At 40.8% G+C, this 14,113-nt stretch overlaps 1 protein-coding gene across 1 annotated transcript; it reads right to left on the bottom strand.

Moving 5' to 3' along the window:
- Window positions 1–11,235: 11,235 nt before the first annotated feature.
- Window positions 11,236–12,543, bottom strand: gpr151 (G protein-coupled receptor 151; the record flags this gene model as incomplete). Its single annotated transcript, XM_083915263.1, has 1 exon — window positions 11,236–12,543. One exon carries the CDS (start codon window positions 12,541–12,543, stop codon window positions 11,236–11,238), a length of 1,308 nt encoding a protein of 435 aa, XP_083771389.1.
- Between the last annotated feature and the right edge of the window lie 1,570 nt (window positions 12,544–14,113).

The raw sequence follows: 14,113 nt of genomic DNA, 5'->3' as shown, positions 1-14,113 counted from the left end.
AGGGCCAGTTCCCTTATATGATTGCTTTTTGATAACGTCTGCTATGATCAAATGAATCTGATGTTATGTTCTGTTTACAGATGACAGTACAGAGAAGGAAGAGAAAAGGAAGATGGGAGACCAAGAAGACATCAGTGAGGAAGGCAATAACACTGAGGTCAGTGATTTGGGAGCCGCAGACACAGGACCAAGGCGCATAAAAAATCACTGCTTTCCTTCCAGCATGTTTGGCAAGCAAAAAAGAGCATTTCAATCAAGTTGGTTTGAAACATTTGAATGGCTGGAATACTCAATTACTGCCAATGCAGCGTTCTGCTTTGTTTGTAGAATATATGGCAAACCAAAACAGACAAGGGATCAAAAGGATACACTCAACACAAAAGGTTACACTAACTGGAAGAGAGCATTAGACTCTTTTAGAGAGCATGAGAAATCCAATCTGCATAAGGCCTCAATGATTCAGTGGAAGAGCTTTAAATCCACACAAGTTCATGGGGACATCACAGAGCAGCTACAAGCCGCACATATGAGTGACATTTTGGATCGCAGGGAGTATCTCAAACGCATAGCATCAGTGACAGCTTTTCTCGGGAAGCAAGGCATTGCTTTTAGAGGGCACAATGAATCACCAGAGAGTGACAATAAGGGGAATTTTATGGAATGCATGCAGCTTCTTGAGAAATTTGACCCTTTCCTTCAAAATTATAAACCAACTTCATGTGCGACTTACCTTTCACCCTCATCCCAGAATGAGATGATCCAAAGCACCTCTGAAGTTATAATTTCAAGGATTATCTCTGTAATTAAAGAGGCAGAAATGTTCTCGATAATGGTAGATGAAGCAAGGGATCATCAGTCAGAGCAGCTTGCATTGTGTGTACGATATGTTTCTCCACAAGGCTTGGTGAAAGAGAGATTCCTTGGATTTTCCCGCCTTGATTCATTTGATGCTAGGTCCATCACTGACACCATAGAGCAGCAGCTTGAGAAACATGGAATAGGACACCTAAGATGTGTTGCTCAATCCTATGATGGTGCTGCTGTTATGAGCGGAGCAGTGAGCGGTGTACAAACCCGATTCAGAGAAAAGCATCCAGAGGAATTATATGTTCACTGCTATGCCCATGAGCTTAATCTTGTTCTCTGTGCCACTTGTAAAGCCATCCCAGAGGCACGTGACCTCTTCAATCTCCTGGAGTGTCTCTACTCTTTCTTTTCCACATCTCTTCTTCACCATCAGAAATTGCAAGAATTTCGGAGGCAACTTGGGGTGGGGGCCCGGGAACTTGTTCAGTTGTCTACAACTCGCTGGGCATGTCAGGTTGAGAGTGTGAAGGCCACTCTACAAAACCTTCCTGCTTTGATCCAGGCTTTGGGGAGCATTTCAGCACCTGTAGCTAAGGGGCTGGAAAGCAAGCTTTGCCAATTCAGCACCATCTACATGCTTGCCATGTTTGAGACACTGCTCTCAGTAACTCAGGGCCTGCACAAATACTTGCAGAAAGAGACAATTGACTTGGTGCAGGCAATGGACTATAAAATCGCAGTCCAAAGCACACTCAAAAGCTACAGGAGCAATGCGAAAGCACATGAAATCTTTGACAAGACCAAGACCCTGTGTGACAATCTTGAGATTTATTCAACTGAGACAAAGAGGAAGAAGAGGAAAAACATGGACGACTTTGTAGTCGAGACATCTTGTGGCACACGGTCAGATTTGTCAAGTGGAGATGTTCTGAGAGGGAGAGTCTTCTTTCCAGTTATTGATCGAATGCTGGAGGAGCTCCAGAACAGGTTTTCTGGAGTTGGAGAAAAAATCTTGACTGGTGTACAGGCATGTCAACCTGCTTCAGAGCATTTCTTGGAGGAAGAGGCACTCAAACCTCTGGCTGAACACTACAGCATCCCCATGAAATCTGAAGAAATTGTTGTTGCCAGAAATTTCCTTGAAAGAAAAAAAGACCTACCCACCATTCAGAGTGTGTTTTCCCTTTTGGACAAGGATATGTTCCCCTCCCTCAAGGCCATCTTTCAAGCTGCCTTGACAATCCCAGTCACCAGCTGCAGTTGTGAAAGATCTTTCAGTGCCCTCCGACGACTACACACATGGCTGAGAAATACAATGGGTCAAGAGCGTTTAAGTAATTTGGCTATAATGTCAATTGAGAGGGAGATGCTGGATAATGTTGACCACAGGGAAGTCATAGATAGATTTGCAAAGCTAAAACCAAGGCGTTTCAGCCTAACACTTCCATCTTCAAAGCACTAAAAAGAGAAGACAGCGGATGAGGGAGGAAGAGAAAAGATTGTAGCAAATGAGAAGGAGAGAGAAGAGTATTTTTAGTTTTTACACAATTTTACACAGAAGGAAACAAGCAGGTGAAAGAGGAAAACAAGCAAGTGAAAGAGGAAAACAAGCAGGTGAAAGAGGAAAACAAGCAAGTGAAAGAGGGAAACAAGCAGGTGAAAGAGGAAAACAAGCAAGTGAAAGAAGGAAACAAGCAAGTGAAAGAAGGAAACAATCAGGTGAAAGAAAGAAACAAGCAGGTGAAAGAGGGAAACAAGCAAGTGAAAGAGGGAAACAAGCAAGTGAAAGAAGGAAACAAGCAGGTGAAAGAGGGAAACAAGCAAGTGAAAGAGGGAAACAAGCAAGTGAAAGAAGGAAACAAGCAAGTGAAAGAGGGAAACAAGCAAGTGAAAGAGGGAAACAAGCAAGTGAAAGAAGGAAACAAGCAGGTGAAAGAGGGAAACAAGCAAGTGAAAGAAAGAAACAAGCAAGTGAAAGAAAGAAACAAGCGAGTGATAGAGGGAAACAAGCAGGTGAAAGAGGGAAACAAGCAGGTGAAAGAGGGAAACAAGCAGGTGAAAGAAAGAAACAAGCAGGTGAAAGAAAGAAACAAGCAAGTGAAAGAAAGAAACAAGCAGGTGAAAGAAGGAAAACAAGCAAGTGAAAGAAAGAAACAAGCAGGTGAAAGAAAGAAACAAGCAGGTGAAAGAAAGAAACAAGCAGGTGAAAGAAAGAAACAAGCAGGTGAAAGAAAGAAACAAGCAAGTGAAAGAAAGAAACAAGCAGGTGAAAGAAAGAAACAAGCAGGTGAAAGAGGGAAACAAGCAAGTGAAAGAAAGAAACAAGCAAGTGAAAGAAAGAAACAAGCAAGTGAAAGAAAGAAACAAGCAAGTGAAAGAGGGAAACAAGCAGGTGAAAGAGGGAAACAAGCAGGTGAAAGAGGGAAACAAGCAGGTGAAAGAAAGAAACAAGCAAGTGAAAGAAAGAAACAAGCAGGTCAATGAGAGAGCAGCAAGTGATGGAGGGAAACAGTGAAGAGAGAATCAGATGGAGAGTTGAAAACTACAGCATGGTGAGTTAGCCTCATCAGAAAATGGTGTGTGCCTGATATCAGTTTGTTTATCTGTTTTTGTTTTTTGTTTAGTTTTTTCAGAAGATGTGTGACAGAGAAACATGAGTCATGGAAGGAAACGGCAGCAGTCTGGAAAAGTGAAAGGTACAGTAACACTCAATGACATTTATCTGAAAATTGTCCAAGTGAAAAAAGAAATGTTTTTAAAATATTTAATTGAATATGTTCTGTTGTCATTCAGTATACATGTCTTTGTTTTTCTAGCAGCAGATTCAAAGGATGGAAGGAATGAGCAGATGGAGAAAAAAGAGCAGCAGAGACAGAGATGCAACACAACACAGTAGGGGTGGAAGGAAAAATAAAATACCAAAAATTAAACTCACTCTGTAATGTGCATTTTTTTCAAAATATGGCTCCTGATATAGTCTGTAGACATCATCACTCAACTTTTTCACATGGTCTGGTGTTTAAAAAGAGCAAACTAAAAAACGAAAATCATGTTACCTCTAACATTTTTAATAAATTGAGGGGGTTATATGACTTGGCTTCAGTCAAAATATTTACAAAATATTAATTTTTTTTGGCTTTAATTCCTAGGTTATCTGTAAGTGCATCATCCTGTTTCTATATTGATATTATATTTCAATATTATATTTTGACACATTTTGAAGTACATATTGGCAGTATTTGGCTGTAAACAAGACGCAATAAGGCTCAAGAAAGCATAGAGCTTTTTTCCCCGGGTAGGATCCCCTAGACTTCCCTATAAGGTTCTGGGCTCAGCCCCCAATGTTCTCTGTCCCAAGAAACGCCCCTGGTAACAGGCGTTAACTTTTCAGACGGCTAGATCACAGTTTGACAATAATTATTACAGAACAGTTAAATATAGGACCAACTTAGAGGAAAAGGCTAAATGTATTGGTTAAAAAAAACGTAATTTTAGTTTAATTTCAAGTTCTTGGCAGCGCAACAACCAGGGACAAGTTGATATGGCAAACTGCTAACAAAAAAGTAGCTTAATTGCAATTGAAGCAGGAACAGAGCAGCATTATTATTATTAATTCTGTTTTAATGTCCACCAACTATACTACTGGGGGAAATATCTGGCTAGCTGCTAACATTAAATGCTAAATGTTGTTAAATACTGTTTGCCTTCTCGTTGTTAACCTTGTCCTGGCTGCAGTTTGGTGCCTGACAAGTGTACAGTTGTTTTATCAAAGCTATACTGTTTCAAAATAATAAAATATGGGCCTAAATACCATTGACTTACATTTACTTAAGTATTTATTTTGATAAGCCGGTCGCCCACACAGAGGCGCTCAAGAGTCTGTTGGGGCCCTAGGCAAGTATTCACAGGGGGCCCCATCGAACCAGTGTTAATCACTGGTTATCAATCTGACACTGATAATGTAAACATTTTATTTCAAAAGTGCATATTGTAGTTATTTTCAAAGTTAGTTATTTCAAATTAAGAAAACCAGAACAATAAAAACGAAATGTTTGCTTGTTTTTTCAGTTTAGTTTAGAGTTTATTTAGTAATACAAAATAGATTATTTGATATAGCCTAATATTAATAATGAATACATAAGTTATGTATTATAAGTTAAGATAACATTATTGTTCCCCAAGGAGAAATTTGCAAGCTACCCACCACTAAAGTAATTAAAACTAGCTCCACTTTTACCGGCTGTAACATTAAAGTGATGAGCGTATGATGCACTCCGGAGGGAAACCAAACACCATTCATCTGCACACACTGCCGTGAACCAGAGCTCGATTTAAATCATCAAAATTTTGTAAAGTAAAAAAAAATGCAGGACTTTTAGGCTACTTATAACAGAGTATTTCTACAGTGTGGTATTACTACTTTTACTTAAGGGAAAGATCTGACTACTTCTTCCACCTCTGACTGCAAGTGACACCTTTGCCATACCAATTTATGCCGAATTAAAATGGGACATTCACGTCACTCTCTTAATTCCCTTATATGTGGAAAATATTTTGGTGATTGTGTTACAAGGAAAGGCCTTTGATGTCAAAGCTCTGCTTCTAATCGATCGTGTATGTATAGGTTTAAATGACACCCCTCTTAGCCCTGCTGGAAATGCTGAAAGGTGCCTGCCCTTTAGATCTCCACATCCTTCACTGAGATGAAAGCTCTCTGGTTTATTCTAATCAAAAGACTGCTAAATACCAAGCCCCCCCCCCCCCCCCACACACACACACACACACACACACACACACACACACACACGCTTTCTGGTCGACTCTGCAGACTGCCCAGCTAGGTGATCTTCCACAGGAGAATGGGAGGCGAAGGTAGCTGTGACTCAGAGGGAGACATGGCATTGGCAGGCAAAGGTTTTAGCATCTGACCTAATTGCAGCCAGCCTCCTGCTGAGCATAATTAGTGTTAGCTAGCATGTCACTTCCTGTGGAGTTTCATTTATTAGAGATGATGATTGGCTGAGAGATAAAACTCAGGGGTGACTCCCCCGCCTCCCCTCACAGCGGGAGGAGGGCAGTGAGGAGAGGAGCTCACCTGCTGAAAGCTCCCCTGCTTTGTATAATGACCCAATTAAGCCTGACTTGTTTTTCCACTTGTAATGTTGATTACCACAATTTTTTCACTAATTTTCTTCCAATCAGTCCCACCTCTGGGCTCAGATTAGTCTCTTCATTAATACTTAACATACATGTCGTTTTTTATTTGCTTCTCAGTTCCTTAGAAAGATGTTCTGCAGGGGAAAAAAACCAAGCAAACACTGGCTGATAAATCAGTATTTATGCACCCCAGGAGCACTATGTATAACTATTACTTCCTCCAGGTGGTTTAAGAGTAAAAATAGATATGAGTGAATGCAAAACACTTTCTGGAATGAATAGTGTGCAGTAAATAGTTAATTTGCTCATTGGGCAGCAGCAGAGGTTGTCAAATGAGGAACTGCTGCTTCCCCTTCGATACAGAGGTCCGTTAGTTGCACTTTGACCAAACAAGGTCCAACTGGGACAATGCCTCGGCACCCTGCACACCTGCATACCTCAGTTCTGCTGATTACACTCGAGTTTCATCTGGGCAGAGCTGTGTGAGGCTACCTAACCACACGATTGCTGTGTCTGGATTCAGTCCATATTTGCAGTGTAGTTCTACAAATTATTCTGATTATATTGTTCTTGAGTGACATTATGGAGGAAATTTATTCGATGTTTGGTCGCTCCTTACATGAACCAGAAGTCGTTCTGCTCCACCATCGTAAAGGCCGCCTCAAAGCACTTATGGTGCATTCCAGTTGTACTCTGAAGTCGAGATTTCTGAGCTCCAAGCCAGAACTTTCAACTGGAACGACCCCTCAGGCAATCCACACAACCCCAGAGTTGACATTTAAAGATGGCTGCCCCGGTTCTAAACAGTAAAGAAGCTCCTGTAATAATCTTTTTATTAACACTTTTTACTATTTGTTGTCACAATAAGTCAGCCGTATCCATAATATTAGATATGTATATATATATATATATATATATATATGGAAATGCTGTCATAGTGTAATTTACAATTTTCATGTGTACATGTGAATTACAAAGCAGATCATGCTAACAACGGCTAAACGTAGCCTAGTTGTTTCAAACGATAACTCGGGTGTGCCGTCATTCCCAGCTCTGACTTCCGACATCCGAGGTAAATGGAACGCACCGTTAATTCTGCCCTGAGGATCGAGATGGGCTCTCTGAGGAGCCATGAGTGAGGATACACGAGCAGTCTGTCAGGTACTGATTAGATGCTGCAGCTGATTAGACTGATCTGATACATCACAACATCACTGGCGTTTCATACCGAGTGAATACAGATAACAGAGTAAACTCAAGCTCTCACTACGTTTTTCTTTTAAAGGTTATTTCTGGGTTATTTCTATTTCTTTTATTTACTTTTTCTTAGAGCAGCTGAAGAGTGACAGGAAAGGGGGGGGGGGGGGTAGAGGGAATGACGTACAGCAAAGGGCCGCAGGTCAGATTGAACCCAAGCTGCTGCAAAGAACTGGGCTTAAACGATGCTTGCTTTGAGGTATGTTTTCTCCTGTTTGGTGGGTGTGTCCCAATCATCAGCGACGTGTATGTAAACTTGTATTATTAAAAAGGCAATGAGCTTGTGTACACAACAGGGTGTTCAACAGACTGTTTTGAACGCACCCCTGAGTCTATATGTCTACCCAATGAGCTATAGACTGCCCCCACTATCAAGTTTGAATAGTTGTTGAATAGAAGTTGTTCGAAGAATTTGTTTTCTGATTCACCATGTAGTTAGAAATCTGCTAATTTGCTATCTGCTAAATTATTGAACATCAACAAAATAATATTTTTTTGTAAGTTGTCGTCATTTCATGATCTTTTTATTATGGATATGATCAAAGTCTAACATAATGCGAGAGTCTGTTAGCAAGAAACACTTTACACATCATTTATCTAATCTCCATTCAGTCACAGGTGAGTTACATAATTTCAATTTTCCCTGGCTTATAAATAATTCCCAGTGTGTAAAAGACACCATAAGCCCATTCTGGGTTATTAAATAACAAATCCACCATCAGATCTATAGACAGGGACACAAATCATTATTTAATGAATAATATAAAGTTATTCTGTCAGTAGAAATGATTCCTGTGCCTCTAAAAATGACTTGGCAAAGTATAAATTAATACAGAATGCAAGTTATCATTTGCAGGTTATTTTTGGAGCCCATAAAGATATTTATACTGTGGGAACGAGTTATTTATAATACATATCACCTTAGGGGACATTAGGGGCTGCGTAGCTCATGTGCATTGTGCAGGTGTTTGTTAAACAGGTAAAAGACTTTAGAGATAAAACACCGCTACCCTGCAGGGACAACTGTGTGCCTAGTACTGTGCACATGTTTGCAGGCAAATTCAACAAGTCTTTACAGCAGTTGATCCAGCTGTGATCAGCTGCCACTGTTATCAGAAACAGATGTCACTTCACGTGATACTTCTGAGAAAAGGTTGTCTGATGTCTCAAACAAACATGTTTCTTCTCTCCTGGGATGATTTCTTGCATCTCTCCTTGCATCCGTGGTGGAAGGGACTAAGATGCAAGGAAAGGATGCAATTAAGATACTTTGGATGCACCCATAGTGAATAAGTGATTTCAGACACAGCCAGTGTGATTAATGTGGAGGTAGTCATCCTGTCCAAATAGGTGCAACTTAACTAACAAGAGTGTAAGGGAGAAGTCTGTCAGGCAGTCTAAAGTCTAAACAGGCACTAGTGAAACACCTGGGATGGTGTGTTATGGATGTGTAGGGCTTTCAAAATGTTAGGTCACCACAGAAACATCTCAGTTTATTTTCTCACATCACAAAAGTGACAAATGTAAGTATACTCAAAACAGTGAGTATGCAAACACTTTATTTTTGAGTTTGCTGATGATGCACACTTTTGTCCCACGTTGCAATGTACAGAGAATTAGCTGCTCACAGCAGCACAAAAATAAAACAAATGTATCGCTGTGGCAAGACATCTACAGAAGGATCTTGAAGAACAAAAAAGTATTAAATATTTGGAACAACATATTTGCATTATGCTGGTGAAACTTAATTGACAGTGTGATTCTAAAACTTTTGATTTGATGTGATTGATATCAATTGGAACACATTGCATTGCTTCCTGTCCTCACAAAGTGATGGTCTTATATACTATAATTATTATAGAGCAGTGCTGTTAAAGCAGTAACAATGAATGTACTGTATAAATAATCAGTGGAGAATTAGGATGCACCTTACTTTTTGCTGAAAATCCCCTCTTTCCCACAGCAGATATTTTGACTTGTCATATTAAAGAAAGCTCAGGTGTTACTAATAACACTAACGATGGCTCTGTTATGTTCAAATATCCCAGAGAAAGTGACAGCGAGCCAGCATGCCGATACCAGGACCCGGAAATCAAAGCCGCACGTCGAGATGTCTTCGGTCAAAGAGAAAGTAAGCAAGGGGAGAAGTCAAAATCAAGTCAGCGCTAATCAGGTAAAACAAGTGAAAACACCTGGGCGTCGACCTAGGCATGTAGCGGCTTTAAAAGTCATTTAATATGTTGTAAATATGGGGTGACCAGGATTACCCCATTACCAGTGATCTAGTGAAATGGGATAAAACCACAAGTGCTCACCAATTTACTGACTCATTTACCAGAGTAAATGCCACAGCCAGAGGTGTCAAACTGTACTGGCTGGAAATAGATAGTATCATAAATGTTAACAGTTGCTGTTTCTTTTGGAAGTGCTGTACAATAGCCTTTAATCATTTCTCTATTTATACAGTGAAGGTTAAAACTGCAGCCCAACAATGAGTGCATAGCTTTTTGCCTTCAGTGGTTATGGCCAGGTCACTACCCCAGGGACTGACGCTGGGTTATATAGTTAAGTGTTGCTCTGATTGAGGTACTTGCCTCTAGCAATAAAAGGTCAAAATAAATGATTAATGAGAGAAAAATGTCATAAGGAAGGGGAGGGAGCGAAATGAGGGGTAACTTGGGGATGGCACCTACATCCTAAATTTTTCTTGGCTCTTTCTTTTTTTTTATATATATATATATATATATATATATATATATATATATATATATATATATATATATATATATATACATGTATTACGCAAATCTAACATATTTGATGTGGATATGTGTTCTGAAAGTAGGATTCGATTGGAAAGAAGCATGATTTAAATTCAATAATCAGAACAGCAGGCTTGCTGCTACATCAGACGGACGGGCATAGTCTCTTATGTTGATTATCCCTTTAAATTTTGAGGTTTTGACCTATAGTGTGCATTCAGATCAATGAATAAAGAATTCCTTATGAGACTCCCACAGAGGTGAGTCAACTGACACAAGTTCAGACGAAAGCTATTTACCTCTAATTGATACCCAAGGCAATTCTAATGGATGCCCTTATGAAAATATATTTAATGACCTGATGTCAGCAGGAGACTATCCGCTGATGTCTGATTCATCTCATTAAGACGTGTGTGTGTGTGTGTGTGTGTGTGTGTGTGTGTGTGTGTGTGTGTGTGTGTGTGTGTGTGTGTGTGTGTGTGTGTGTGTGTGTGTGTGTGTGTGTGTGTGTGTGTGTGTGTGTGTGTGTGTGTGTGTGTGTGTGTGTGTGTGTGTGTGTGTGTGTGTGTGTGTGTGTGTGTGTGTGTGTGTGTGTGTGTGTGTGTGTGTGTGTGTATATCACTTACATATTTTACCTCTAAACTATAAACAGTTTCATCAAACACAGACAGCATTTTTAGAATTGTCTTTATTGTGAACACCGGTCATTCTGATGCACAATGATTACAAGATAATCTCACACGAAGCCTACCTCAACATCACCAATATCCAAAGGGTGTACACAAACATTGATCGTTGTTAACATCTACCTCCAATTTAGATACTAAATCATGATTTTTCCCACAGGATTTCTTGCACCACACAGGTCATTATACATTTTAATTAAAGGGCAGTTTAGTGTCAGAATATTTCAAGACGACTGTTATTTACAATGTTCATTCACCAAACGCTCTATTGAATTTACATTGCTTACCATGAGCTTTAATTTACAACCAGCAAAAGTTATCTTGAACTAATTATAATGTAGTTCTTCCTCACAAACACAACAAAAAGACAATATTATGTCATGTTTATCATATGTACAGATGATACATTTTATACTCCACTCTTATATTCCACGCTGATTGCACATCTTACCTTTGAATAATATCATAAACACAGTTGACAGAATACAAATGATTTACGGTGCAGCACTAAGCAGTCCTTAAACTAAGATCTGTTGGTGTACTGAAGATCAGCTGGAAGGTGGTTGTTATTTTCCCTCCTCTTTGCTCTGGTGCTCCCATGGCACTGGATCATTTTCGTCTATGTGCGATCCAGTCTCCCTCTCATGCCAGAACTGCTCCACATCAGGCAAGACAATTCCATCTTTGTCTACTTCTCTCTCTCCTCCTTGCTCCGGCTGGGGTTGAGTCTCTCTTCGGGGACCCTGGCTGGAGCTTGATCCAAGGCTCCTCTCCCCAGCCAGCTGGCCAGAAGTCTCTGGTCTAGGGCAAGGCGACTGGAGAGTTGTGGGGTTGTGAGGTCCAGGTTTTGCCTTTGGAGGAGGTTGTTTGCGCAGGGTGAGGCGCCTCCACAGCCCCCTGTAGCCCTCTCTGAACTCCTCGGAGAGGGAGAGGACAATGAGAGGGTTCACCAGGGACAGAGAGAAGGTGAGCAGCTGAGCGGAGAGTGTTAGAAGAGGGGGAAGAGAGGAGATGAGGGGCTGAGCTCCTTCAATTTCCTTCTCTGCGATGTGACGCTCCCAAACCCACACCACCCACTGTGGAAGACAGAGTATAGCCATGGCCACGGTCAGGCTAAATAGCATCAAGGTGAGCTTCCTGGATCTGATCTGTGTGCGCAGGTTCTGAGTCTTACTGGAGCGGCGCTGGCACTGGCCATAAGCCCTCCAGAAATACACCAGGGCGATGCTGAGAGGTGCACAGTAGACCCCTAGGGGATATGCTTTGACGTACACTGCCATGAAGTCCCGGGCTTCAGGAGGAATCATCATCACACACACCAGCCCGCGGATCTCTCTCTGCAGCGTGGCAAACAGCCAGTGAGGGATGGTGACAGAGCAGGCGGACAGCCAGATGAAGAAGAACACCACCAGGATGGAGCCCAGGTGGATGCTCACCTGCTTTGTGGGGTTGGACACGTAGCGGTAGCACGCTTTGGCCATGACAGCCACCGTGAAGCTCTTCGCTGTCATGCAGGACTGGAGGAACCAGTCGGCCGTCTTGCAGACCAGCCAGCCCAGATTCCAGCTCGCATTGGAGTAGGAGGCAGCCCTGAAAGGGACCGTGAACAATAGAACCAGTCCATCAGCAAACACGAGATTGAAGACGAGGGAGTTGATGAGAGATAATTTGCCCCTATGAGCGTTGGAGAATAAGATGACCATTGCAGTGAGATTACAAGCCACACCCAAGACACAGATGACTCCCAGAATAGCCGGCACCAGGACCTTCAACTCATTGGGGTCCAGGTGTCGGTAAGAGCCACGTTCATTGAATGACCAGCTGTCTATGGAGCTGTTCACCACTGTCACATTGTTCCCACTAAACTTATCCATCTTTGCAAAAAAGAGATGGTGAGTTGATAGGAGAAGAAAAGTGGTAGAAGTGAAAGGCAGCCAGGAGAAGAAGCAAAAAAGGTTCTGAGTAGAAGATTTCCAAAAAGAGATTTAATAAATCTAGTAATACTACTACGCTGACTCTTAACCTGTTCAGAGAAGGTATCGATTGACGATCAATAATCACAGTGGAGCTCCTGATTGTCCCTGGGTTTATCCAGAGACACGATGATGCAGCCTCTGCCGCTGGTTATAAAGATGCAGTTTGATTGACAGCTGCTGTCCCAGCTGACAAAATGTGCGTCGACCACAGCCTCACGGGGCCAATTAGAAAAACTGCACAGTAAGACACATGAATGTATTGGATTTCTAATTTGTATAAATGTCTGAATTAGTAATCATAACAGTGTGGTTCATAGTCAGAGTTAAGGGATACTAATGCTTAGCTGCAGATTAAAATGTTTTGGTTTTGTTATTATAACAAATTCATTTTAGAATTCATTACGAACCGCACAGCACATGAAATATAACATCTGAACATCCAATGCAGATGGATTCTGTTAGTTGTGTTTGTTGTGAGAGCTGTCATTTGGAAGCTGTATTTCTGCTCTTACAGTAGTAAATTATAATAATATGAATAAACATGAATAATAGAAAGGAATTAAGAAAATTGTTACTCTGGCTAGTCATTTGAAATCAACCACCAACTGTGTCCAGTTGATGAAAATCAGGTTTCCTCCCTTTTTTTGCAACGTCCAGGCTGCCTTTACATGTCTTGCTTTTAATCCACAAGAGGGCACCCTTGCACCACTGAATCATTTGATTTACATTCAAGCAGAATAAAGGAGGAGGTCCAACAATGCAGGCTTTCAACTTGCACATCTTTATTCTTTTTTTATTCAAAGAAAGTCCAGTAAGCATAAAGACTGCATGATAATTAATTGCATTTCATTACATTCTGAGCTATAAAAGTTCTTTTTGTTTTTTTCAATTAGAAGTGTCATAAAGGAGCTTGTTTAGAAGACATTACTGTTTAAAGGAATCAAACTTAATAATTCCCTGATTTCACAGAGTTCATTTAGACCTTTGACTGCTTTTCTTTATGATAGTTGGCTCTTAAAACAAATCAGAGACAATTGAGCATATCTAAACTGATCAGAGCCGAGTGCTGAAATACAAACCTGCTACTGTTCCTCGTTAACCATCTTCAACAACAGGAGGACTGTGGACAGGCACCGCACCGCAGCAATCTTAAATCAAACCTCTTAAAGTCAGTATTTGTGAACATAAGCTACTTTCTCTTAAAGCCAGAAATCTGAGAAGTAAGTCTCAAAATTGTGATGTCATCAAGTATAACGTATGGAGCTAATTCAAAGACAATGAACGGATACTGATTTAGTTTTATTTTCTATAGCCAAATAAGCTTTATTCTACTGTAGTGTTGTCAGTTATGAAACAGAAAATGTTCCCATGAACTCAGAACAGTCCCCTGGGTGCTCTCAGTTTCATCTACAACATATTTCACAATTTATTATCTTTAGAGCACCTCCACACTTTACACTTAAGTGGG

Source organism: Echiichthys vipera (genome assembly GCF_963691815.1).
Source record: "Echiichthys vipera genome assembly, chromosome: 6".
In the NCBI taxonomy this organism is placed as follows: Eukaryota; Metazoa; Chordata; class Actinopteri; order Perciformes; family Trachinidae; genus Echiichthys; species Echiichthys vipera.
The sequence above is the reverse complement of the archived record's forward strand: the minus strand, read 5'-3'. Positions and strand labels throughout refer to the sequence as shown.